The 27,986-nt window shown below is 42.2% G+C and overlaps 1 protein-coding gene across 2 annotated transcripts in view; it reads left to right on the forward strand.

Moving 5' to 3' along the window:
- Nucleotides 1-27,986, forward strand: part of NMNAT2 (nicotinamide nucleotide adenylyltransferase 2) — a 120,445-nt gene that overhangs the window by 54,043 nt on the left and 38,416 nt on the right. For both annotated transcript variants that reach the window (XM_030207433.1, XM_030207434.1), the window contains exons 2-4: nucleotides 11,260-11,348; nucleotides 12,513-12,580; nucleotides 20,947-21,025. In XM_030207433.1, coding sequence (XP_030063293.1) covers nucleotides 11,260-11,348; nucleotides 12,513-12,580; nucleotides 20,947-21,025 — 236 coding nt within the window. The remainder of the gene's footprint in view (nucleotides 1-11,259; nucleotides 11,349-12,512; nucleotides 12,581-20,946; nucleotides 21,026-27,986) is intronic.

Genomic DNA, 27,986 nt, shown 5'->3' on the forward strand with positions numbered 1-27,986 from the left:
ATGATCATGCAGGCTGCTTTGGAACATTGTGAGATTTAAGACTTGGATTCTACCTCAGGCCAGCATTTCTGTGTGATTTGGGAGCCTTTTTGATCTTCTCTCATGCAGCATTGCTCAATGTCATGGGATAGGAGGCAATGTCCTTCTGTGGATTAGGAATTGGTTATTAGACAGAAAACAGAGTGTAGGGTTAAATGGCCATTTTTCTCAATAGAGGAAGGTGAATAGTGGAGTGCTGCAGGACCAGTGCTATTTAACACATTTATATATGATCTGGAAAACAGAGCGAGTGAGGTGATTAAATCTGCAGATGACACAAAGCTATTCAAAGTTGTCAAAACATGCATATTGTGAAAAATTGCAGGAAGACCTTTGGAAACTGGAAGACTGGGCATCCAGATGGCAGATGAAATTTAATGTGGACAAATGCAAAGTGATGTACATTGGGAAGAATAATCCGAATCATAGTTACCTGACACTCAAGAAAAAGATCTCTGTGTCATTGTATACAATACGCTGAAATTTTCTGCCAAAAAAGCAAACAGGATGCTAGGAATTATTAGAAAAGGGATGGTAAATAAGACCAAGAATATTATAATGCTTCTGTATCGCTCCATGGTGCAACCTCACCTTGAGTACTGCTTTCAATTCTGGTCGCCGTATCTCAAAAAAAGATATAACAGAATTAGAAAAGGTTTAAAGAGGAGTGACCACAATGATAAAGGGGATGGAACTCCTCTCATATGAGGAAAAGCTAAAGAGGTTAGGGCTGTTTAGCTTGAAAAAGAGAAGGCTGAGGGGGGGATATGATTGAGGTCTATAAAATCCTGACTAGTGTAGAATGGGTAGAGGTGAATTGATTTTTTTCACTCTTTCAAAAAGAACAAAGACCAGGGGACACACGATGAAATTACATGGAAATACGTTTGAAACAAATAGGTGGAAATATTTTTTTCACTCAAAGAATAGTTAAGCTCTGGAACTTACTGCCACAGGATGTGGAAACAGTAGTTAGCGTATCTGGGTTTAAAAAAAGGTTTGGACAAGTTCCTGGAGAAAAAGTCCATAGTCTGTTATTGAGATGGACATGGGGAAAGCCACTGGTAGCATGGAATGTTGCTACTAATTGGGTTTCTGCCAGGTACTTGTGACTTGGGTTGGCCACTGTTCGATGCAGGACACTGGGCTCGATGGACTATTGCTCTGACCCATTATAAGTACATAAGTAATGCCACACTGGGAAAAGACCAAGGGTCCATCGAGCCCAGCATCCTGTCCACGACAGCGGTCAATCCAGGTCAAGGACACTTGGCGAGCTTCCCAAACGTACAAACATTCTATACATGTTATTCTTAATCTACTGTGCTGTTTCCTGGCTGGGAAGTTAGAGTGCACTGGTGCAAAGTTTCTTTTTTATTTTATTTTTCAGTAGATATACAAATTATTCTTTTATTATATGGCAATATGGCATTTTTGGACATACGTCTGTTTGTTATCTCTGGTTGATCTGTATTATTGTCAAGTTGGGATTGGCATTCCTACGCTGACCTCAATAAATTTTATTAAAAACCAAAAACAACTGGACCCTTTAAAAGTCAGACTCTGCACACAATGCAGCACCACAGAAAGAGAAACTGTGGCCTGTGTCCCCCTGTACTGTGGAAAATACAATAGCAGGTGTAAATTTAAAAAACTGACATATTACAAACAGTAAATTACAAATTAAATATAAATAAAAAATAGAAAATTAGGTGATAACTTTCTATTGGACTAAGTTAATACATTTTCAGTTAGCTTTCAGATGCCAAAATTTCCTTCCTCCTGTTAGGACAGAATCAGTGGCGTCGCGAGGGCAGCTGGCACCCGGGGCGGGTCGCCGCTGCGCAACCCCCCCCCCCCCCTGGGTGCAGCGCGACGCACCCTCCCCCCTCCGTAGCGCAACACCCCCCCCCCGCCCACGAGAACATACCTGGAAGGCGGTGAGGGGCGGGTGGGAGGGCCAATCCGCCGAGAGCACGCCGCTGGGGGGTGTCGGCGCCTCGCTGGTTCCTTGCTCGCTCTGCCCCGGAACAGGAAGTAACCTGTTCTGGGGCAGAGAGAGCAAGGAACCAGCGAGGCGCCGACACCCCCCAGCGGCGTGCACCCGGGGCGGACCGCCCCACCGCCCCCCCCTTCCTACGCCACTGGACAGAATACCATTTTAATTTGTAATGTAGTATTTGGAGTATGTCAGGTTTCAAAATTTACAGCTGCTGTCTTTATATTTGCACAGTATAGAGGGGACACATGCTGCTGTTTATTTGGTGTTGTACTGTGTGCAAAATTCTGGCATCTTGGGAGCTCAGTTTAATTTTTGTCTACATATTTCTATTTTGTACTTACTCTATATTTGGTGAGGGTCTATCTGCTTTCTCTGTGTGTGGAAGAAACCAGGTATTCTGTTAGTGTAATACCCCATTATATGGGTATTAGTAGAAATGTGCTAGTTTTTTTTTCCAGATACCCTGGGGGGAGGGAGGTCCCTGCCAGTGGGCTGGATTGTGAACTTGGAGGCCTGCCCAGGAGAGGGGTTGGCAGAGAAGCTGCAGATAAAGGAATCCCATAGAGAATGATAGCAGGGGTGGAGTTTAGAAAATCGTAAAAGAGAGGTACATGAGGTCTTCGGTTGCCTATACCCCTGTCAGGACTCTTGGTAATATTGGGGGATCCTGGAGTGAGAGAAATAAATTCTGGCTGATTACAGGAGTAGTTGCTGCCCCTCTATGTGACAACTGAGAAGGATATAGAGCTTTAGGTGGACAAGGGGAGTTCAGCCTGGAAGCAAGGAATCAGAACAGGGAAAGCATGTTCGAGGCTGGAGTGTAGCCCTGAGAGGTGCACTGCTGGAAGTAGAACAGCCTAAAGAGTCTGTGCATGAAAGAGTTGGATTGGTGTCAGGAGTAGCAGAAACAGCCTTGGATTTATTCTTGACTCAACAGGATAGGTGATGGACAGGAGTCTGTGTAAATATGTACAGCATTGACTTAAAGAGTGGAGGGGTCAAGGTTACCATGGATGATCTTGGATAAATATAATCTACTCAAAGAGTTCTGAAGAGTTTGTCTGCTGGTTGCAGAAGTACCAGTACCAGCAAAGTTGTTTTGCATTCTACAAACTCCTAGAGCGCAGATTGATTTTTGGCGAGAGAGTGAACACGCCTGCCCTGGACTGAGAGAAGTGTCAAATTGAGTCTTTCCACGCCTTCCCAAATGCCGGATCTCTATTCTGGACCATTGACCCACTCCCATGCTCAAAGGTAGAAGCTGTGACGGTATGAGTGATGAGCTGAATGGAAACAGAATATAGCACTGAGAGAGAAATAAGTTTTCCCTGGTCCCGGGTCTGGGGTTTTTGTGGACCTAAGCTAGTCAAGGGGCGAGACCTACGTTACATACCTAGTAACATAGTAAGTGACGACAGATAAAGACCTGTACGGTCCATCCAGTCTGCCCAACAAGATAACATTGAACGTCTGTGCAGGATCAATTAGTACTAATCTTATTTGTTTAGTTTTCCAATAGGTGTATTGATGTTCTAGTGCCCACCATAATATTTAAAGTGCAGTCTTTTCTTAGGTAGGCCCTTTTTGTTTGACTCCTGGGAAATTACTGCTATTATGGTAAGGTAGAATTGCTCTATAGTTCCTGAGTGCCATTTGTAGAGCATTGGATTACTTTAAATATGCCTAATACTGGATTTTGGATATGAATTTAGATTACACCTTTAATAGTAGCTCAAGGCAAGGTACTTTCAGGTACAGTAGAGATTTCCTGTTTCTAGAGGGCTTGCAGTCTAAGTGTGTACCTGGAGCAACGAAGTGTTAAGTGACTTGTCCAAGAAATCAAGAAGCAGCAGTGAGAGTTGACGCCTGGCTTCCCTAGTTCTCAGCCTGCTGCTCTAACCATTAGGTATAGCCAATACAGATGATACCTATTCTAAACATGTGTGATAACCCAGCAATAAACTAGAGGCCAGCAGGTACCAGAGTGTATATGTTGTTTGTCGATGTTACACCCTTCAGAGATTTATAGCATTTAACACTGACAAGCAAAATATACACTGTAACATTGTGTGCTTCCCTTGCTAATTCAAGGGGATATGGGTGGGGGGCACCATGAGACAAATTTCCCTTGGTGGTGGCTCATTTCAGTGAAAAAAAAAATCTTCACTGTCCAGTAAACTGGGTTCCTGTCTGGTCTATTTTTTTAGATAACCATAACAAATATGTATGAGATGTATATATGCAAATAAATATGCTAATGTGTCACAGCCCACTCTTTGCCCCCCCCCTCCCCCAATGTAACAGTCAAACTATGCCTGTTTCAGAAGGAAAGAGGCCTAAAGGTCTCAGATGCAGATAACTTTATTGGCATGGCAGTTTTACATGTGCTTCCCAAGTGATTAAAGTAGAAAAGTAGAAAGAAATAATTTACAGAGAGAAACCTAATCCTAAAAGGGATGAAGCAGGTACTGGCAAAATGGAGCTTGTCTACATCTCACCCGGCAAAGAGTCACGGAATGTGAAATCCAATGCCTTGTATACACATGTATAAAAATATTCAATCCAGAATCCAGACGTGAAACTGACTCAGTTCCCCTCTATTCACCGGCATCATCTGTCCTCTGAAGTTGCTCATCATCATTCTGACTCCCAAGTGACCTCCAGGCATGCTGCAGAGATACTTTGTGTGACTGTCAGCCACTGTCAGTGAATGTGTGACTGTCTTCCTTGCGTAAAATGCCTGCCCTGCTACCATTACCTAGCTCTCCTCTTTTTCCATCTGGTAAAAGCAGGAATAGAACTATGTAAAATGAAAACAAAGCCAGAGGCCGTAAACTGTGGGAGAAAATAAAGGGAGAGATTGACAGGCATAGATTAGAGCAGTGGTTCTCAACTGAGTTCTTGGGACACACCCATCTAATTAGGTTTTTAGGATTACCAAACTGAACATTCATCCAGTGGTATACCTAGCTTGCTTTGCCCCCTGAGGCAGGTCGCTGCTGGGCCCCCCCCCCCTCCTGAGGTGCCTCATACCCCCACATCCCCACCCACCTGAAGCGCATCACCCCCACCACCCTTCCTCCGAGGAGCAGTCATGCAGCTGTCGGCTCTGCCGGTCCCTGCCCCAGAACAGGAAGTAATGTCAGAGGGGGGAGGGGACTGGAGGAGCCAACAGCCACGTGACTGCTCCGTGCACCCGCTTGCTGCCTGCACCCGGGGCGGACTGCCCCCACCACCCCATGCTTGATACGCACTACTGTATGCATCAACTAGGTCTGCATACAATAGAGGCCTTCTGTGCAAATTTCTCTGGCACATTCATTGTGGATATCTTAAAAACTAGACTGGCTGGGAGTGAGGAGTGAATTTAAACCCCTGGAATAGAGATACAAATGGAGATGTACAGGCACAGGGGAGAGCAACAGAGGGGCCTAGAGAAACATCAGAGAAAAATAGAGAGAAAGAGACAAACATATGGAAGGACACTGAGGGATCAGGACTCTGAGAGATCAGAAAAAAATGGGATAGAGACACACACAAAGAGAAAATGGGAGAATATAAGAGAAATAAGAAGAGGAAGAGAGATATTAGAAAGCAACAATGAGAGAAAAGAAAAATAGAGGGATAGGAAAGACACCAGAGGGAAATGGAGACAGCAGGGGAAAAAACAGGAAGAATAGAAGAGACATCAGTAAGAACTGAAAAGGGAGAGACCCTGGATAAAGAAAGAGAATGAATACAAGAGATAAGAAAACGAAACAAGTAGACACAAAACAGAAATCCAGAGGTAACAGGAGAAACACAAGAAGGAAAAGCTAAGGTACTGGGAGAGGCATGACAACACAGTAGGAAAGACATCAGAGGGGAAAAGCACAGGGAGAAAAAGAGACATCACAGTCAAAAAGATAGCAGAGCAGGTAGATATAGGAGAAAGGAATAGAAGAAAAGAAAGAAATATCAAAGAGAAAGAAGCTGAAGAGAGGAGAAAGAAAAGAAAGATTGGGCGAGACATCATAGAGAAATGAAACAACTCACAGAGAGAATGAAAAGAAGTGAATAGAAGGGAGAAGGAAAGGAAGGGAAATAGTAAGACAAAATAAAATAATAGTACAAGAATATAAAGAACAAACAGGAAAGGTCAGGCACAGGAAGGAAAGAGTGTAAGGCACAGACATTGCAAAGAAAAGGCCTGTAGCAAATGACTGGTCTTCTGCAGGATGGCCAACAGCAGCAGAGAGCTGAGGGAGCTACAGGCTGCTTCTTAGTTCCAGAAGGGCCACTGCAGGGAAGGGGGGATGGGGGGGAGGGGGTTCTTCAATGACAGCTGTATAGGCACCATCTTCAAAAGATGAACCACCTGCATTCTGTGGCTGTCTGACTGCCTCAGCAGGGCTCAGAGCCAGACATTCTCTGTTAATTACTTACCTCTGCCAACCCTTTTAGTCCTCTCCTTCAGCCTCCAGAGACTGTCAGTGGCTGCCAGCTCATCTATATGGACATTTGCTATTTTCATGTTCCTGTTTCCTTGTTATTATTATCTTCTATTCTGGTTGTGCTTCCCCTCCTCTCCCCCCTTCCCTCTTCCCCATCGTCTCTGGCAGATTCTCATAAAGGAAGGATCTCATTGTGCTCCATCTGCCGGGTTTTGGCACTAATAAATCTTTATCTCTATTTTCAAATCATTCCAAGCATTTTAGCCTCTAATTTCTCTGGCTCTCTTCTCTAGGACCTACTGATAAATTACTAATAAATTCATCCTCTTTACTGCCAGTACAACACCCATGGTGTCAGCAGGGCCTACCCATGCAGACCTGACACAGCATTCACCTAATAAGGCTCAGTCTTCTCTAAGGGACTACCTCTGCTTCATGAAGCAGTTGAAAGTCTGGCTGTTCTCCAAAGCCTTTAACATATACAGAGGGGCATTTTCAATATAACATCTAAATCCGACTTTGGACATTTTCTGAATAGGAAATAAGGTCATTTTCAAAAAAAAAGTGTTTTTTTTTGTTGGGGTTTTTTTAAAAAATACTGTTTCAAACAAAGTTTTGTGCTTTGGACATTTTGTTTTTTTTTAGTCAAGTTTTGAAAAAAAAAAAAAAGTCCAAAACACATAAAATCAAGCCATTGAGATGTAAGCGGAGCCAGCTTTTTTAGTGGACTGGTCCCCCAGACATCCCAGGAAAGCAGCAGGACACCCTAGGGGCACTGCAGTGGACTCACTGTTGCTTTCTTTCTCCCCCTGCCCAGCATCTACTCCTCTCTCCCTCCCTCCAAATGGCATCTGTGTTTCTCTCCCTTCCTCCCTCCCCCACTCCCCAAACCTGTTATCTGCTCCTCTCTTCCTCTCCAGTCTACCTCCAAGCTGTCACTGGCAGCAATTGCAGTAAGCAACCTACACCAGCCTTTCAGGTTTCCCTCTACCGCGTCCCCACCAATGAAGAAACAGAAAGTGATGTCTTCGAGGGTGGGACACCGAAGAGGGAGGCCTGCAGGGCCTGTGCACACCCAGGCCCACCCATAGCTATGCCACTGCTCCCTTAATTGCATTCCTTCATTTATGCATTATAGTAACGTGGAGAGGCATTTTCAATAGTGTGCCTAAGTCGGACTTTGGATGTTTTGCACTAAACATAAATCCAAATGCGAAATATACCCATTTTCAAAAAAAGAAAATGTCTCTCTTTCTTTTGACACTACCATTTCAAACAAGGTTTTGAGCTTTGTGCATTTATCTTTTTAGGCCATTTTTGGAAAAAAAAAAAAAACGCACAGGTTAAAAACGTACAAAATCAAACCATTGGGATGTAGGGGGGGGGGGGCCTGTAATTTTTAGCAAACTGGTACCTCAGACATCCCAGGAGAGCAGTGGGGCACCCTAGGGGGCACTGCTGTGGACTTCAGATAAATGCTCCCAGGTACATATCTCACCGTTGCTCCCTTGTCTGCTGAGCCCTCCAAAACCCACCACTCCCAACTGTACACCTCTATAATAGCCCTTATGGGTGAAAGGGACATCTATATGTGGGTACAGTGGGTTTCTGGTGAGTTTTGGAGGGCTCACAGTTTCCACCACAAGTGTAACAGGAGGAGGAGGAGGAGGAGGTATGGGCCTGGGTCCACCTGTCTATAGTGCACTGCACCCACCACCCACCAGGTTACTTCCTGTTCCGGGGCAGAGGGAGCCAGTGGAGCCGAGAGCCACACGGCTGCTCTGAACAGCCAAGAATGCACCCGGGGGAGGGGGGTTGATGCGCTGGGAGGGGGGTGTCATTGTGCCAGGGGGGGGGTGCACATCGGCAATCCGCCCCGGGTGGCAGCTGACCTAGTCACTGCGTTTAGGTTTAGCTTTTTTTATACCATCCAATTATATCATTATATGCTCTTCAGTGAGACTAAGGATGTTTAGTCTAACTTTCATAAATTAACTTATGTACAAAAAATTGCATGAAAACAGGAACAACATCCTAGTCATCATGCAAGGTTCAAGGCCATGCAGTCGACAACAGCAACAAAGAACGGCAAGAAGCAGCGTGTTGAAGGAGGTGGTCAATGCAAGTAACCAGAGCCACCAGTGAAAAAAATTTATTCAAGTTCAACTCAACAGCTCTCTGCCTAGACAAAGGACTATTTCACAGAAACAATTTGATCATGAAGTCTTGTTCATTATTGTAGAAGATATGATGCCACTTGCAACAGTTGAACAAAGTGGCTCAGAAAGTTTAGCCAGAGATGTATACCTGCTGTCCAACTTCCAAGTACACGCAATCGTAACACAAAGTTTAAATGAACTAGATGACATTCAGAAGAACTTGGTTTATTACAGAATTGCAACAGGTGGAATATGTTTCTGTAACAGCAGATCTCTGGAGCAGGCACAGTTTTCTTGGAATGACCGTTCATTGCATAAACAAGGAGACACTATTGTGCCATTCCCATGCTTTAGTTGTTTGAAGGTTTAAACATTTCCACACCGAGGAGAAGATTGCTCAAATGATGGCTGAACTGTTTGCAGAATTCCACATAACAACTAAGATCATCTGATGTGTTACTGACAATGCAGCAAATATTACAAAAGCCTTACAACTTCTGAATGACATTTGCACTGGTGGCAATGAAGAGAACAGCAGTTCATGCTCAACAGAGTCCAACAGCCAGTCATTTTCCGAGTTGGAAGTGGTTGAAACTGCTGATGTCTGATCTCTGTTTGATGCAGTTGAAGATGAATCATGTGCTGATGACATTGACCCCAGCTTGTTTCACAATTACAAGAGATGTGCCAATCACACAATCAATCTTGTAGCAGCTGTTGACAGCCATGAAGCATGAAAAGATTTGCGCCAGAAGCGAATATTTGACAAGGCTATGGGGAAAGTACAGGTTCTAAGCAATGCAGTCAATCGGAGTACCAAACATTCAGATGTTGTTGAAGAGGCGTCTGGTCTTATATTTCTCAATCCAACTTGCACAATATAGGTTTTTTGATTACTTAGCCTTCAGTCAACTGGTTACAATTGGAGTGAAGAAGACACGAGAATATCAACAAAAAATAGGAACTGATGACTGACACTGAGATAGTGTTCTGAAGGAACTATGTCAGCATCATAAAGCCATTGTCAGCCGCAACTGATATTCTACAAGTTGAAAATGACTGTTATGTTGGACATGTAATCCCCATGATAACGGAAATTCAGTCAAAATTACAAGGAATGGCTGATGATGTCAGCTTGGATAAGACAATGCAGCCACTAATCACAGCTCTGACAAAAGGAATTGCTTCAAGGTTTGGTCCAGTATTTGAAGATGATGATTACCACATTGCAGAAACAAAAAAAAGCAACACTGGGCCTTCAGGATTGAGATAATCAGTGACCTCCTTTATTGCGGAAATGACCCGACACGGGCCATGTTTCAGCACAGAAGCACCTGCCTCAGGGGTCAGAAAATTCCTGATTCTTTCAGTACTCTGGGATGAATACCATCTGGACCAGGCTATTTTCTGCTCTTCAGTTTATCAAATTGTGCCATTACATCTTCCAGATTACCTTGCCACATTAACAATTCCTTATACTTCTTCTCGTGTTCTTTGATCTATCAGTGATTATCGGCTAGTTCATTCAGGTCCAAAACAAGTACAACTCGAAACTACAAGGCACTCTGCTTTTTATTTTTAGCCCCTTTTTATGGAACAGTTTGCCACAGCATCTCCATGGTATCTCCTCTAAAAAAAAGTTCAAAACAGCATTAAAAACATGGCCTTTTGGTCATGTGTTTGATGTTTGATTCATTATGTATGTGTTGATCTTCCTCTTTGGAATTGTACTCCCCATAGCCATTCTTTGATTTTAAGTTTGCTTGTCTATTTACAGTCTATCCTGTTGTGTGTGTGTTTGGAAGATGATTGCATTCTACCCCTCTATGTGTGTGTGTTTCTATCCTGTAGAGATTGTAGTTCCTTTCTGTTTCTGGTATTTTTTCTTTTGTACACTGCATAATTCTGCCTGTCAGTTTGGGCGGTATAGCAAGACTAAATAAACCATAAACCAGAGGTGGGTTCTGTTTCATGTTCTGGACTAAATGCTGCTTCAATGAGCCGTATTTTTAGTGGTTTTCTGAAGGCTAGCAGATTCAGGCCTAGTCTGATTTTTAGTGACAATGGGGCCCTTTTAGTAAAGTCCATCCTTGCTAATTTCAACCAGGATTACATGCGCTATTGCAGTTTTCAGTGTGGTAATTGCTAAAAACATGATGGGCATGCTCCTAACAGTTATCTCACAGTCTTTACACTCAGCGAGCTTTAATATTTGCTTTAATATTTGCTAAGGTATGCTAAGTGCAAAAACATAGTGCACATTAGTAAAAGACCCCAGTTTCATAGGGTTGGAACTGATCTCAAGAAAGTTTTCCTTAGGTGTTACCATAACTAGTTGGGCTTGTGATACAGATACAGAGAGCATACGATGTAAGATGATGGAGAAGTAAATAGTGTGTGAGGGGTCCTTTTACAAATCCACGGTGAAGAGTGGCCTGCGGTAGTGTGGGCACATCTTTTAGGCGCACACTTGGCCATTTTTTACCGTGGCTGGGAAAAATGCTATTTTTTAATGGGATGGGAAATCGGCCTGAGCTAATATTAAAACTAGCGCGTGCCTATTTACAGAATTCTTTTTAACTGAAATTGAATGTGCTAATATTTGATTTTTAATTGTGTCCCATAGAAAGAGCTCGGGATTATCTGCATAAGACTGGAAGGTTTATTGTTATTGGTGGAATCATCTCCCCAGTCCATGACTCTTATGGAAAACAGGTGACTAGTTCAAAAGCTTTCTTGCTGTCCTCTCTTTCTAACCTCTTTTCCTCTCTTCTTACACATTCTCAATCGCTCTCTCTCTCTCCACTTTTTAAAATTAAGTACAGTATTTATTTATATTTTGGCTTAGCAGTTTTCTCCCACTCCTATCTACTTCCAGCTCAGTCAGTCAGGGCTGCGATCCAACAATTACCCAGGGATTTCACCCTGTTTTATAGTACCCCCCCCATCCCACTCCAGCATACCTAGTTGGGTCACTGTAGTTAGGGTGCTGGGCTGGGGATCATGTATGAGGGCACCTTCTAGAACCCTGCAATCATGGACCCCGACTCTTGCCACCAGGTGTCACCCATAACCAATGATCATAACTTCCTATTCCCAGTGGCATCCCCAAACCCAGAAGATCAGACTCAAGGATTAAACCAGCAGGACATTGCATAACACTTCTCAGCTGATCCACAAGGCTGGCTTTTTCCCCCTCATTGTCTTTTTTACTAACTCTCTCCTTATTTCTGTCCTCTCTTACTGACCTCTTTCTTCCTCCTCTTACTGTCCGTTCACTCTTTTCTCCCTCTTGCCCTCTATTTCTGCTTCTCTCTTTTTATATAGGATATTCTTGGAAAAATATTGAACTGTTAATTTGCAAAGCTACTAAAGGTAGCAGTACCAGACACAGGACAGGATTAACCCTTGGATGAGTCCTAGGCAAACAAGCATGAGGAGTACTCCATTTTAATAAGAAGCTCTGCTCAGGGACTTCTCCTGCTGATTGGAGGAAAATATACAGAGAGTGGGGAGAATAAACACAGGACTCATTGGAATAGCATATCTGAGAGGGCTCCTCCTAAACATTTAGCCCTAAGCAAATGCCTAGTTTCCCTATACTATAATCCTGCCTTGACCAGATATATCACACACAACTCTGCCAAATTCATCAGGAATTTTGACAATAATTTTCCAAACCAGTTCAATAAGTCAGAACCAATCAAAGGATTTTAACATGGCTTAAAATGTGTGATGCAAAGAGGTTTCTCAGGTAACATTCATTCCACCCTGAGGGTCTCATTTCTATAGGCGTTTCTGCATCTATGGGTTAATAATTAAGTAAATCAAGTCCCAAGAATGTGACTTTCAGAAGAAATGCATGGTTTTATCTTTCAGGGCCTGGTATCTAGCCGGCATCGTCTGACCATGTGCCAGCTGGCTGTGCAGTCCTCAGACTGGATCAGGTAGGGGTGAAATAGTTTTTCTTTTGCCACAGACATTTTAGACATCTGTCTCAGGGTTGCCAACTACCCATAAAACTTTGTGTTTTCTATAAAAAAGTTAAAAAAAGAGACTTGCCTGTAAGATTCATAATTTAGGTTAGGCTGCATATAAATGCTGTCTTTCAGCCTGCAGTGAAAGCTTGGGGTACATCTCACCATGTCATTCTATGTTTTAGGCATCAAACAAAAAAGAGTGGAGCAATAGAACCTCTTACAGCTGGTGTTCAAAATTGTCTTTATTGGAAACTATAAGAGTGACCCGACATGATTTGTATTTTGGCCTCACCAGCCTGCATCAGGGGTCTATAAAATATTAAAACATCATATACAATAATCAAAAAAAGAAGAAAAGGAAAAGAACTGTACATAAATATACATAAAAAGACTAAATAGATTACATTACCTAGGAAACTGTCATCCAATAAATGTTCCTTGTTTGGTCATTAACGGATAAAATCTCCTGTTAACAATTTAAAAACAAAACAAGCAAATCTAAAATATAAGAAAATACACACACTCTTCAACTTTTTTTAGTTCAAATTTTGTAATAATTTTTTGCATATGTAACAATTAGAAACAAAACTATATATATACAATATAAAGACACCATCCTGCTTATAATCGAACGAGAAAAACGCCCAAGTTCCGACCTAAATCGGGAGATGGACGTTTATCTCACAGAAACGAATAACGCAGTATAATCAAAAGCCGAACTTGGACGTTTTCAACTGCACTCCATCGCGGAAGTGTACAAAGTTGACGGGGGCGTGTCGGAGGCGTGGTGAAGGCGGGACTGGGGCATGGTTATCACCCGAACAGAGATGGGCGCCTTTCGTCGATAATGGAAAAAAAGTATGCGTTTGTAGCTAGAATTTAGGGCACTTTTCCTGGACCCTGTTTTTTCACGAATAAGGCCCCAAAAAGTGCCCTAAATGACCAGATTACCACCAGAGGGAATCGGGGATGACCTCCCCTGACTCCCCCAGTGGTCACTAACCCCCTCCCACCACAAAAAATGATGTTTCACAACTTTTTATTTTCACCCTCAAATGTCATGCCCACCTCCCTGGCAGCAGTATGCAGGTCCCTGGAGCAGTTGTTAGGGGGTGCAGCGGACTTCAGGCAGGTGGACCCAGGCCCATCCCCCCCCCCCACCTGTTACAATTGTGCTGCTTAATGCTTAGTCGTCCAACTCCCCCAAACCCACTGTACCCACATGTAGGTGCCCCCCTTCACCCCTTAGGGCTATAGTAATGGTGTAGACTTGTGGGCAGTGGGTTTTGAGGGGGATTTGGGGGGCTCAACACACAAGGGAAGGGTGCTATGCACCTGGGAGCTCTTTTACCTTTTTTTTTGTTTTTGTAAAAGTGCCCCCTAGGGTGCCCGGTTGGTGTCCTAGCATGTGAGGGGGACCAGTGCACTACGAATCCTGGCCCCTCACACAAACAAATGCCTTGGATTTATTCGTTTTTGAGCTGGGCGCTTTCATTTTCCATTATCGCTGAAAAACAAAAACGCCCCAGCTCCCAAATTGTCGAATAAAACATGGACGTCTATTTTTTTCGAAAATACGGTTCAGTCCGCCCCTTCACGGACCCGTTCTCGGAGATAAACGCCCATGGAGATAGACGTTTTCGTTCGATTATGCCCCTCCATGGGGCTCATTTTCAAAGCACTTAGACTTACAAAGTTCCATAGGTTACTATGGAGCTTGCTTTTCAAAGAGAAAAATGCTTAAAACGTGTCATAAAGACGTATTTGGACAAAAGTTTTCTCAAAACGTTCAAATCGGTATTTTCGAAACCTGTTTTGCAAACGTCTGTGTATGCAATTCATCTGTAGTGCGTCCAAATCACAAGGGGGCATTTGGGGTGTTTTGAAGTCAGGACTAGGGCAGGCTAAGGGTGTGCCTAACACTTGAATGTTTTACAGCCATAATGGAAGAAAACAAAAAATGTCTAGGGCGAAAATCGAAACACTTTGGCCTAGACCTGTTTTTAGAACGAATACGGCACAAAAAGGTGCCCTAAATGCTACTACTACTACTTATCATTTCTAAAGCGCTACTAGACGTACGCAGCGCTGTACACTTGAACATGAAGAGACAGTCCCTGCTCGACAGAGCTTACAATCTAATTAGGACAGAAAGACAGAACAAACAAGAGATAAGGGAATATTAGTGAGGATGACAAAATAAGGGTTCTGAACAAAGTGAATTAAGGGTTAAGAGTTAAAAGCAGCATCAAAAAGGTGGGTTTTTAGCTTAGATTTGAAGACGTCCAGAGATGGAGCTTGACGTACTGGCTCAGGAAGTCTATTCCAGGCATATGGTGCAGCAAGATAAAAGGGACGGAGTCTGGAGTTAGCAGTGGAGGAGAAGGGTGCAGATAAGAGAGATTTACCCAGTGAACAGAGTTCCCAGGGAGGAATGTAGGGAGAGATGAGAGTGGAGAGGTACTGAGAAGCTGCAGAGTGAATGCACTTATAGGTCAATAAGAGGAGTTTGAACTGTATGCAGAAATGGATAGAAAGCCAGTGAAGTGACTTGAGGAGAGGGCTAATATGAGCATAACGACACTGGCGGAATATTAGTCGTGCAGCAGAATTTTGAACAGATTGTCTTTTTACATCTTTAGCAAGATACGGCCTCCAAAACTGAACACAATACTCCAAGTGGGGCCTCACCAACGACTTGTAGAGGGGTATCAACACCTCCTTTCTTCTGCTGGTTGTACCCCTCTCTATGCACCTAGCATCCTTCTGGCCACGGTCGTCACCTTGTCACATTGTTTCTTCACCTTCATATCCTCTGACACCAACACCCCAAGGTCTGTCTCCTGAGTCAAGCTTACTAATTTCTCCCCTCCGGTACATTAAAATCTCCCAAAGTAATAATATCTGGGAACTTTATAACTGACTCTACAATTGTTTGAAGGATATCATCCCAAATCTTTGTTTGTAAATGGGGGTACAATAAAATAGAGCTAAATAACAAGGGATAGGGGCCATGATTTTTCCCAATTAAAACCTCTATAAAGGAGGGGAAATGCTGGCACTTCCATAAGTATACAATTCTTTGAAAATAAAAAAGCCAAACTCCAACCTCTTTTTGCTGATCTTGAAATGCATATATAATTATACCCACGTGGAGCTGCGTTAACCAAATGATTCCTCCCCGTGCTGAAGCCAAGTTTCTGTAATACACATAATATCAATATGAAAATCTTTAACCAAATCTGAAACTAATGGTGTCTTACATAACATAAGAACATAAGCATTGCCATACTGGGACAGATTGAAGGTCTATAAAAATCCAGCATCCTGTTTCCAACAGTGGCCAATCCAGGTTACAAGTACCTGGCAAGATCCCAAAACAGTACAATACATTTTATGCTGCTTATCCTAGAAATAAGCAGTGGATTTTCCCCAAGTTCATCTTAATAGTAGCTTATGGACTTTTCTTTTAAGAAGCTATCCAAACCTTTGTTTTCAGTGATCTACAATTCAACAAAGCCATCTTCATAGGTTTACTTTCCCCACTTCCATTCTTCGAGAATGATAAACCTGAAATATACCTCAAATTGGTTAAAGAGACACCTCTTTCTTGCCAATGCATCATTTGAGGCCTGTTTCCCCAAACAACTGCGATATAATTTGCCTGTATGGCCATGACCAAATTTACTAAAAGAAATACCAGAGAAAAAAACAACACTTTCAAAAACCTACCTCTGTTCCAAAGCACGCAGCACCGAGTCCAGAACTCCATACGATAATCCAAATAAAAGCTCACCCAGGAGCTTGCCCTAAGGAGCAAGCCCTACTCCTTGGGTGTGCGAGGGTGCGCTGTGCCATAGACCGCATTCTATAAGTTAACTTTCTTTTATAGTGAAGTTCCCCAGCGTCCTTACTTTCTGGTGATCATGTGATTGCTGTTGAAATATCAGCTTGCGCTGTTTTAAAGAGACTAGAGCTAAGTATCCACCGATTTTTTCCTGCTGGTCACATGACCATTATTGAAATGTCAGCCTGCATTGTTTCAACAAGATCAGAGGCAAGAACCCACTGATTTGTGCAATAATAGAAACAAATACAGCATTCAGAAATTAAAAAATGATTATTATATTGATTAATTTGAGTTTGACTCAAATCTTTTCAATTGTAGCTCAACATAAGTTACTGTTTGGGTTCAAAAGGTGTTTCTGTGTCCTTGGAGGTTCACAGTCTAAGGAGCCCTTTTACTAAGCTGCATAAGCGTCTACGTGTGCCCAACATGCTCCAAAATGGAGTTACTGCTCGGCTACCACGTGGCTCTTGTGGTAATTTCATTTTTGGCACGCAGCCGAAAACTAATTTTTATTTTCGGATGCACGTATCGGACATGCGCCAAGTGGCATTTGACACAGGTAGGTCATTACCGCCCAGTTACCGCATGAGACTTTACTGCTAGGTCAATGGCTGGCGGTAAGGTCGCAGACCCAAAATGGATGCTTGGCAATTTTGATCTTGCCGCATGTCCATTTTCGGCAAAAATTTTTAAAAGGCCTTTTTTACAGGCACGCTGAAAAATGGATCGGCATGCGCCCAAAACCCATGCCTACACTATCGCAATATAACTTTAGAACAATGGCATAAACTCTTATAGACACTACAAATCAATTAGACTTTCATACCTCACGTGTCTAACTCTTTGAAAATATAAACCAATCAAGGGCAAACAATTCATCTCATCTCAAAGATATTTCACAAGTGTTCATTTGACCTCAGTGATGTTCACTGCCACCTAAAAACTTTTTTATGGCAATGTTCGCAACATCCATCATCTTCATAGGTCAGCTTTTTTATATATTTGAAGCTTTCTTATATCTTATTTTATAAGCTTTTAAAGTTTTCACTTATCTTTTTCTCCATTTAACATCGGACCCAGGGGTTACAGTTGTCCGACATATGTTTCGCTCTAATCTGAGCTGCCTCAAGGACAGTCCCCTATAAAATAAATACTTTGATTAATAAATACAATCATTGCTCAGAATCAATCTTATTTATAGATACCAAGCAATGAAATCTCACCCCGAGCAGTTCTAGCAGTGCCAGCTCTATCCAAACTTTCATATAAAGATGGCAGCCGCGTTCTTCTACCAGATCTCAAATATCCTCTATCTCATAACGTCAAGGCCCCTCCCCTGAGATCTAATTGGATCTAAGCTAGATCAATGACGACCATTCTAATTCTGCATTAAGACCCCTAGGGGCAACCGTTTGCAAAGAAAAAATATACCACTGTTCTCTATAGTTAAGCAATTTCTTCAATGAACCACCCTCCCTCCTCAATCGCAAGCCATTTTTCAGCGCACCTTAGTAAAAGGACCCCTAAATTTGTACCTGAGGCAATGGAGGGTTAAATAACTTGTTCAAGATCAAATGGAGCCTGCAGTGAGATTTGAAATGGGCTTCCCTGGTTCTTAGCCTTCTGCTCTATCTATTAAGTATTCTGGTCACTTATCTGCATATTTGCTACCTAAATATTAATGCAATCTTTACAGAATTACCCCCTTGTTTTCTGAATCAAAATAGCAAGATGAAATGGCCTTAAAACTGTAATACCGAGTAAAAACAAAATGGTAGATATTCAGCCCATGGTGAAACAAAATCATTATTCTCTTTTTTTTTTTTTTGTTCTGATCTTTTTTTATTCTTGAGACACTATTAATTTTTGCATTTTTTGAAAGCTATTTCTTATTACCCATTACAGTTCTAAATTAAGCAGGTGCTGTTGTACTGTTTCTGATCAGAGCCCCATGCAGGCATCACACTGATGTGTTAAGTGTGAATATAGCACAAAAAAACTGGACAGTGGATGGACATTTTGTAACAAAGAGCACATCGAGGATAAAAGACCTAAGAAGCAGTGATACATAGAAGATGTCATCAGATAAGGTTAATATATATAGAAATAATACAAAACAAGAAAATAAGATGAAAACCTCTTTTATTAGACTAACGTAATATATGGGTTGACTAGCTTTCAAAGGCCAGAACCTTCTTTGTCAGGTCAGAAATGAGCAAAAGATGACAATATTAGAATATATAAGTTAAACATAAAAGCATTCCATTGACAATCTCACAGGGAAAGGTAAGGATTCTTGTCTTGCTAGAGACAAGAATCAAGTCACACAGGCACCACATCAAACACCATAAAGCAAACAAAGTGATACCTCTGTGGATGAACATTTTTAAATATATTGAATATAGCCTGTAAACCTGAAAGCTATCAAAGTGGGGGTAATTCAGGACTAGAGTACTGCATGAGAGACCTTATGATTAGAATACAAAGAGGACATTTTAAAACAATCCAAGAACATGACATTTGAAGTTAAACCTTTTCAATTTTCTTTGGTATTTGTTGTTTTGATCTTGAATGAAAGAGGATGGAAGGGTCTGACTGCTTGAGCCTTTCCTGTTTTTAATGGCGTTCTTTTCAAACATTTTCTTTTAATATTATTATTGTAAACCACTTTGGATGTTTAGACATGTGGTATATCAAGTATCTTCAACTATTAAATTATAAGGTCTTGTAGAAGGCATACAGATTCTGCCTGTCAGAGACAGCTTGGTTAGTAATTTCTGTGCCGGTACTAGAATGAAATGGGTGACCTTTTGACTTGGAAAGCTCTTGCTGCTTCTAGAAAGAATCAGGGCTGATCCTCTGACTTTTAACAATATTTATTTATTTATTTATTAGAATTTATTTACCACCTTTTTGAAGGAATTCACTCAAGGCGGTGTACAGTAAGGATAGAGCAAACATGAGCAATAGGCAACTACAGCAGTAACAATATTCAAATAACAATACAAAGTATGGCATAGTTATAACAGATTAACCACAGATCTTGCACAAAATTTAAAGTTTATTCTTTCCATATGGTAAGACAGACCATTAAAAGCTGTAAAGGAAGAGATGGAGCTACAGAGAGATTCTTTAATAGGGCCATTACATTGCATTAATGTACATTAATGGATATTAATAGGGAAAAGGTGGAAAACCAGTTATAAACTCATTGCATCAGGAGTCTGGAGGTGACACCATTTGGTAGGAAACTGATGGACTATAAAACCAAGGGAGTGGCCATGTCTTTGGCTTTTAGCCCCCCTGGCCACTGCACCATCAATGCAAGAGGCAGCTTGTGACTGACTAGCACAGCCAGTGCACAGGGGAAGGGAGGAAGTGGGATCAGTGGCAGAGCCCACAAAGTTGCCGAACTGGGTCCAGGAGAATTTGGAGCAGAGACCAGACCTCCACACTACCTTCATAGGAGAACTTAAGGAAAGGAGCAGCAGGAGAACCATCTATCCAGGAGAAGCACCAGAGCAGAAACCTTTTAGTATGATCCCAACAGGGAAGGGAGCCTCTTTCAGGACTGTGTACCTACAGGCATAAAGAACTCAACCTCCTGAGAGAAAAAAAATAATGTACTTCAAAGCAGCCTTTTTTCTGGGACCAGATTCAAGAAAGAGAGTAGGAATCAGTAAGAATTCTCTACAGCAAACTTCTAATACACCTGAGGGTCAACTAACATCTGCTAAAGTAAGTATGTTAAATACTATTTTGATACTACCTTTTGAAGAACACTTTATTCTGAATATTCTGTGACTGTAAGTAGTTCTTGAAAAAAGTGTCTTGTTGATATCCTACACAAACAAAAAAGAACAGGGTAGACCGATGTAGTTCCAAAGCAAGTGGTTTGTTGGCTAAAAATGACTCGACGCAGAGCTGCTTTTCGGCGTCAAGGGCACCTGCCTCAGGACTGAGTTGTACAGTTTCAGCCGAAGTTGGTAAATGCAGATTAATATGGAACAGAATACATCCAATAATACAGCATCTAAAGCACTGTAAAACCAAGATGCAAATTACACCAAACCTTTGACTCCAACTCCTCTATTTTTCTACTGTCCAACCTTGACCCCAATTCCTACTTTGTATAATAATTCTAAGAGGAATTTGATTAATTACAGAAATGGAATATTTCTTTATGTACAAAATTAGCACTACTAGACCACAAAATATATTTATTTGAAGTTTGAACAAAGAACCTGAACAACAAAAACGCTGCCAAATGAAAATATACAATACACTGTTATAAGTTTTTATTTTGAAGCTGGAGTCGGTACATTTTTGCCGATGCTGACTCCTCCTGTGAATCCATAGCTCTGCTTTTCAGCATTGCTGCCATTTTTGTATCACTCTTCTTTCTACTCTGTGTCTTTATCATTGCTTTACCTTATACTCACTTGTTCCTTCCCCTTTCTCTGTTTCTCACCTGCCTTCACAGAGTGGATCCTTGGGAATGTTATCAGGACACCTGGCAGACCACCTGCAGTGTCCTGGAACACCACCGTGACCTGATGAAGGTGAGTAATAGCTTAATAGTTACAGTAAATCAGGCAGGGTATATGCCTTCTTTCTCAATAATTCCAGAAGTTTTTCTTTCCAGCCCTATTACTTTATCAAGACTTCATGAGACCCAATAACAACCTGCAGAATTTATTTCTATTATAGAAGACTCTGTATGTCAAGCTGTGGGCATTACTTTAAAAGTTCCCCTGAAAGAAAGAGGAGAGCATACTGGACAACTGGAAAACATTCCTTTTAACTGGGTCTGCAGTTCCCTATCGGTTTCTCTAATGACAACAATGTTGACGGGAGTCTCTCAAACAGCATCACACTTTCTGTTGCGTGACGGATTTATGCCGTCTATGTGAGACACTGAGAATTAGGCTGGCGTGCTGCCAAGGTCTCGTCTTTTGGCAGGCTGAAGTGAATAAGTTGAACCTCATCTCCAGAAAAATCCATCTATTATCCAAGTCTACAAGAGCACACTGCAAATGATTCCAGCAAATTCAGACATTAAAAATACACAAAAGACAACACTTTATATTTAGAAAAAGACGAGGGGAAAATGCTGTTCAACATCATAGCCTTATAACATCTATTTCTTAGGAAAAGTACTGTTTAACCCTGCATGTAACTGCCCAAATATACAGCTCATCTTCACTAGGCAGCAATTACAAAACATTTGCAGCAGTGTTCTCAAAATATCCCCGTGCATTACACCTACAAAGATGCCTCGATGTCCGTGTATGCTATTCATCTTGGTTCAACCCAAGGGCCTTTTGAGCTCCTGAATGAGCTTGCCAAAGGGCTAAATAATATATACCATAACAGCAAGAAACCAAGGTCAGTACTGGATTTAAATGATAGCAACAGCATTTAAATCTATACCTGAATATTCAGCACTGGCTGATATCCAGATATTGCTGCTGAATATCTGGGTATAGACTGACTGGTGGAAATTATCTGGGTACATCCAATGTTCAGTGGTGGTACCCAGATTATTATTTAGATAAGTTAGGACAGCTATTTTGCTATCCTACCAGTGTTGAACATTGACAGTAGAGGGTAGCATAGCAATAGGTGGGCACAGGCCCACCCACTTTGGACTCAGGCCCACCCAAGGATTGCCATGCCCACCCACTTTGGGCTCAGGCCTCCTCAAAATTGGATGTTGATATGCCCCTGGGTGAAACCCAGATAACGTCCAGCTTCACCTTGGCTCTGCCCTGAGATTGTTCCAAGATTACCTGGATAGCACCAGGATGGTCAGAGAAAATGTTCAGTGATATTAAACAGTGCCACTGAAAATCTGGGTATGACCCTGGTGAGCAGCACTTATCTGGGCAGGAGCCATTGCTACCCTGATAAGGGCCACTGAATATGGAGCCCTTTGTTACCAAGTACCAACCTCATGAATAAAGTCCTTCTGAAAAGTTCAGTTCTATCACCACATAACTGCAAGTACTATTCTTTTGACCATCAGAAGTGAACCCCTGGAAGACGTGGGGCACTGCCAGAGGTTTTAGAGTTCTGTTGCCTTCCAATTTTGATATGCAGGGGACAGTTATTGATAGAGCGTCTATTAGATTTATGTTTCCATGATGCTAGAGGTATTAAATCATTGACATACTAATGACTATTTTGTCTTTTCTGTAATCCACATTGAATCTTGCTGGTAAATAACAGAATATAAATACCATTAAACTAGATTGCACTCGAAAACAAGCACTCAAAAACAAACTCCAGCTGTTGGTAAGTAGCAGTCCAGTGGCCCAGTGCTGGCTTCACTCTTTCTGGGGCCAGTTCAAGATCTCCTACAGAACCCATGTACAATGTTTTTACAAATACAGCATCTCCCAAGGATCACAAGAATTAAATGGAGTCCCAAAAGATGCACAAATATATTTTTATTTTCAAATATTTTTATTGAAACACAGTAAACAAAACATGTCGGTCACAAATGAAGTTATACATATTACACACCTGAACAACACTTCAACTTTGCCTATTATTAAGGATCATTATTCAAACTACAGAGTTACAAACTCAATGTTAGAACTATAAGAGAACCACACACACACACATACACCCTTTCTTCACTGGAATGTTCTTCAAAGTTTAGTTCATACCACTGTTGTTATTATACTCCAAAATGGCTCCCATGTTTTGCAAAATTGTTGCCCCCTTTACAGAGGTGAGGTCTTTTATCAAATATCTCTTCAATTGCCACAGGCATAGGTACCCTGTATAAAAGAATTGAGGAGGCTAAGCCTCCCCAGTCCTAACCACTACCCTACCCTTCCCTGTTGGGCCGTTGCCTTCCCAAGTCTGCAGTAGCAAGCAGAAACATAAATTGCAACCTTCTTCTTCCTTGCTGCTCAACTGCTGGTTCACTTGCTCGCTGCCTCCTAGACTTATAGAATCTAGGTATGGGCCCATAATACTACTACCACTACTTAACATTTCTAAAGCGCCACTAGGGTTACGCAGCGCTGTACAGTTTAACATAGAAGGACAGTCCCTGCTCAAGGAGCTTACAATCTAAAGGACAAATGTACAGTCAGTCAAATAGGGGCAATCAAATTGGGGCAGTCTAGATTTCCTGAATAGGTTAGGTGCCGAATGCGACATTGAAGAGGTGGGCTTTGAGCAAGGATTTGAAGATGGGCAGGGAGGGGGCTTGGCGTAAGGGCTCAGGAAGTTTATTCCAAGCATAGGGTGAGGTGAGGCAGAAAGGGCGGAGCCTGGAGTTGGCGGTGGTGGAGGAGGGTACTGAGAGGAGGGATTTGTCCTGTGAGCGGAGGTTTCGGGTGGGAACGTAAGAGGAGATGAGGGTAGAGAGGTAATGAGGGGCTGCAGACTGAGTGCATTTGTAGGTTAGAAGGAGAAGCTTGAACTGTATGTGGTACCTGATCGGAAGCCAGTGAAGTGAATAATCCTCTGTGCATCGTAGTTGGGTCTACCAGGCCTGCCTCTAAAAGAGGAAGTTACATCATAGGGGTAGGCTGAATAGAGCCGGCTACAACATGCAGAGGATTAAGGCCCCATATCTGGTTTCTGTAAGTCGGGGAGGCAGCAGGCCTAGTAAGGCAGCCTGGTGGAGGTGCCAGGGAGAGAGGTGGGAAGGGGTGACTGGGGACAGGAGAGAGAGAGAGAGAGAAAGAGATATGGGCAATACTAGATGTTGGTTGGGGGAGAGGGGAAGAAAGAGAGATGGGGTGGTGATGGGAAAGGAACAGCGAGAGAAATGGGACAATGCTGGATAGTGAGGATAGAACAGAGAGAGAGGCAGTGCTAGATAGTAGGGGATGGGAAGAAAGAAAAAAAATAGGACAATGGTGGGAAGGGAAAGAGACAGAAGGGTGATACTGAATGGTGGGGGCATCTCAGGTACTGTGTTGCAGTACATAAGTATTGCCATACTGGGACAGACCAAAGGTCCATCAAGCCCATCAAGTCTCCAACAGTGGCCAATCCATGTCACACATACCTGACAAGATCCCAAAAAAGTACAAAACATTTTATACTACTTATCCCAGAAATAGTGGATTTTCCCCAAGTCCAATTCCTTTAGGAAGCCGTCCAAACCTTTTTTAAACTTGGCTAAGCTAACTGCCTTTACCACATTCTCTGGCAACAAATTCCAGAGTTTAATTACACGTTGAGTGAAGAAAAATTTTCTCAGATTCGTTTTAAATTTACTACTTTGTAGCTTCATTGCATGCCCCCTAGTCCTATTATTTTTGGAAAGCGTAAACAGACGCGTCACTCATTCAACTCCACTCATTATTTTATAGACCTCTATCTTATCTCCCCTCAGCCGCCTTTTCTCCAAGCTGAAGAGCCCTAGCCGTTTTAGCCTTTCCTCATAGGGAAGTCGTCCCATCCCCTTTATCTTTTTCGTCGCCCTTCTCTGCACCTTTTCTAATTCTACTATATCTTTTTTGAGATGCAGCGACCAGAACTGAACACAATATTTGAGGTGCGGTTGCACCATGGAGCAATACAAAGGCATTATAACTTCCTCATTTTTGTTTTCCATTCCTTTCCTAATAATACCTAACTTTCTAATTGCTTTCTTAGCCGCAGCAGCACACTGAGCAGAAGGTTTCAACGCATCATCAACGATTACACCTAGATCCCTTTCTTAGTCTGTCACTCCTAACGTGGAACCTCGCAGGACATAGCTATAATTCGGGTTCCTCTTTCCCACATGCATCACTTTGCACTTGCTCACATTAAACGTCATCTGCCATTTAGACGCCCAGTCTCCTAGTCTTGTAAGGTCCTCTTGTAATTTTTCACAATCCTCCCGCGATTTAACTCTTTGAATAACATTGTGTCGTCAGCAAATGTAATTACCTCACTAGTTACTCCCATCTCTAGGTCATTTATAAATATGTTAAAAAGCAGCGGTCCAAGCATAGACCCCTGGGGAACCCTACTAACTACCCTTCTCCATTGAGAATACTGACCATTTAATCATACGCTCTGTTTTCTATCCTTTAACCAGTTTTTAATCCACAATAGAACACTACCTCCTATCCCATGATAGCGATTTTCTTCATTTCTAACAGATAGTACATTTCAAGTTCAACTGCCATACCACTTCCGAGTCTCACGCTCTACTTTCTGGTGTTCCCTAGAGCTCTGTTCTTTCCCCCTTGCTTTTTAATCTCTTCTTAACACCTTTAGCTACTCTTATTCAGTCACGTTCAATCAAATTCTATATGTATGCAGACAATATCTTGCTAGTTTCTAAGCAAGGCCCTATTGGTCTGGATTTAACACGAGTGGCTTTCTATCAAGAGGCTGAATCTCAATCCTTCAAAGATCGTAAGTGAAATTCAAAATTTTAAAGTGTTCTGAAGAGACCACAACCAAAAAATGTTTGGTGCGATGCAAAATAATGCCCCCAGCATTCAAGTGTTGTGCCCCTATTTATCCACACCTCTTCATAATAGTGCAGCGGTAAATTTCAAGACACCAGATTTTTATGTTTAAATATTTTTTTATTCAGTCATCAACCTTTTTAACATACAAAGTTAAAACTATTCTAACACTTACACACAACAATAAGCAATGACCAATACGACCAAATTTTTATTACGTGGAGGGGCATAATCGAAAGGGACGCCCAAGTTTTGTTGAGGACATCCTTACAAAATGTCCCAGTGGAGGGGCAGGGAAACCCGTATTATCTAAACAAGATGGACGTCCATCTTTCGTTTCGATAATATGGTCAGGGACGCCCAAATCTTGAAAATTTAGATCGTCCTTAGAGATGGTTGTCCCTAGACTTGGTCGTTTCTGATTTTCGGCGATAATGGAAACCAAGGACGCCCATCTCAGAAACGGCCAAATGCAAGTCCTTTGGTCATAGGAGGAGCCAGCATTTATAGTGCACTGGTCCCCCTGACATGCCAGGACACCAACCGGGCACCCTAGGGGGCACTGCAGTGGACCTCATAAAATGCTCCCAGGAACATAGCTCCCTTACCTTGTCTGCTGAGCCCCCCAACCCCCCCCAAAACCCACTGCCCCCAACTGTACACCACTACCATAGCCTTTATGGGTGAAGGGGGACACCTAGATGTGGGTACAGTGGGTTTGTGGTGGGTTTTGGAGGGCTCACATTTACCACCACAAGTGTAACAGTTAGGGGGGGATGGGCCTGGGTCCGCCTGCCTGAAGTGCACTGCACCTTTGCACCCACTAAAACTGCTCTAGGGACCTGTATACTGCTGTGATGGATCTGAGTATGATATTTGAGGCTGGGACAAAATATTTTTAAAGTTTTTTTTAGGGTGGGAGGGGGTTAGTGACCACTGGGGGAGTAAGGGGAGGTTATCCCCCATTCTCTCTGGTGGTCATCTGGTCAGTTTGGGCACCTTTTTGTGCAATGGTCATAAGAAAAACACAACCAGGTAAAGTCCAAGTGCTCGTCAGGGATGCCCTTTGTTTTCCATTATGGGTTGAGGACGTCCATGTGTTAGGCACGCCCAAGTCCCGCCTTCACTACACCTCCGACATGCCCCCGTGAACTTTGGCCGCCCCTGCAACAGAAAGCAGTTGGGGACGTCCAAAATCGGCTTTAGATTATACTTGGACGACCCTGTGAAAAGAACGCCCATCTTCCGATTTGTGTCAAAAGATGGGCGTCCTTCTCTTTCGAAATAAGCCTGATATCCTTCAAGACACCAGATTTGTTGAGCCTCCTAACATCATCAAGCCCTTCCTATATAACAAACTTCTGAAATATTTGAAAGCTGTCTATACTGACATTTAAACAATGGGGCTCCACAGAGTTCAAAACAAACATCAATTTCTGTTCCCATTGTCGTAGGCAGCTCTCACTCAAATGTATGTACCTGCTCCACTACTGTGCATCACAAATCTTTAAACTTGTGATGTTTTTCTGTGCAATGCCCTACTAAAGGTTCCCTATTCTTTTGTGCATGTATGCAGTGTCTCTGCTCTTATCATTCTTGTTTTTAATGCGCTGAAGGTTTTCTCCACATAGCATACATTAGAAGGGCACCGCAATAAATAAATCACATTGCATGACTGACAGGTGGTTTCTGCTTTAAATTGTAAACACATCCATTTCATTGATCCTCACAAAAAGTAGCGTCTAACATTATGGAACAAGTGGAACAGTTACCACAAGATTGATGCCTTCCAGAAGTTGTAAAATTTTAGCAATGTTCCAAACATCCAGTCAACATACCTTATTATTGAGATTACTATTTCTGCTATAAGCAAAAACATTTCTTTTTTCACAAAAGCCAAGGGTGCACTTTCTAAAGTCTCAAATGTCTTTTAATGATTTTGGCAATTTGTTCAAAATGCATATTGTATTTAAACAAAAAGGACAACCAGGGGTGTGCTGGTAAATTGTTAACAGGGGGCTCTCTCTCGCCAGCAAAGTAAAAGAGAATTCAGGAGGGGCCCAAGCCCACATTTTGGGATCCATTT

Source organism: Microcaecilia unicolor, chromosome 6 (genome assembly GCF_901765095.1).
Source record: "Microcaecilia unicolor chromosome 6, aMicUni1.1, whole genome shotgun sequence".
NCBI classification, from domain to species: Eukaryota; Metazoa; Chordata; class Amphibia; order Gymnophiona; family Siphonopidae; genus Microcaecilia; species Microcaecilia unicolor.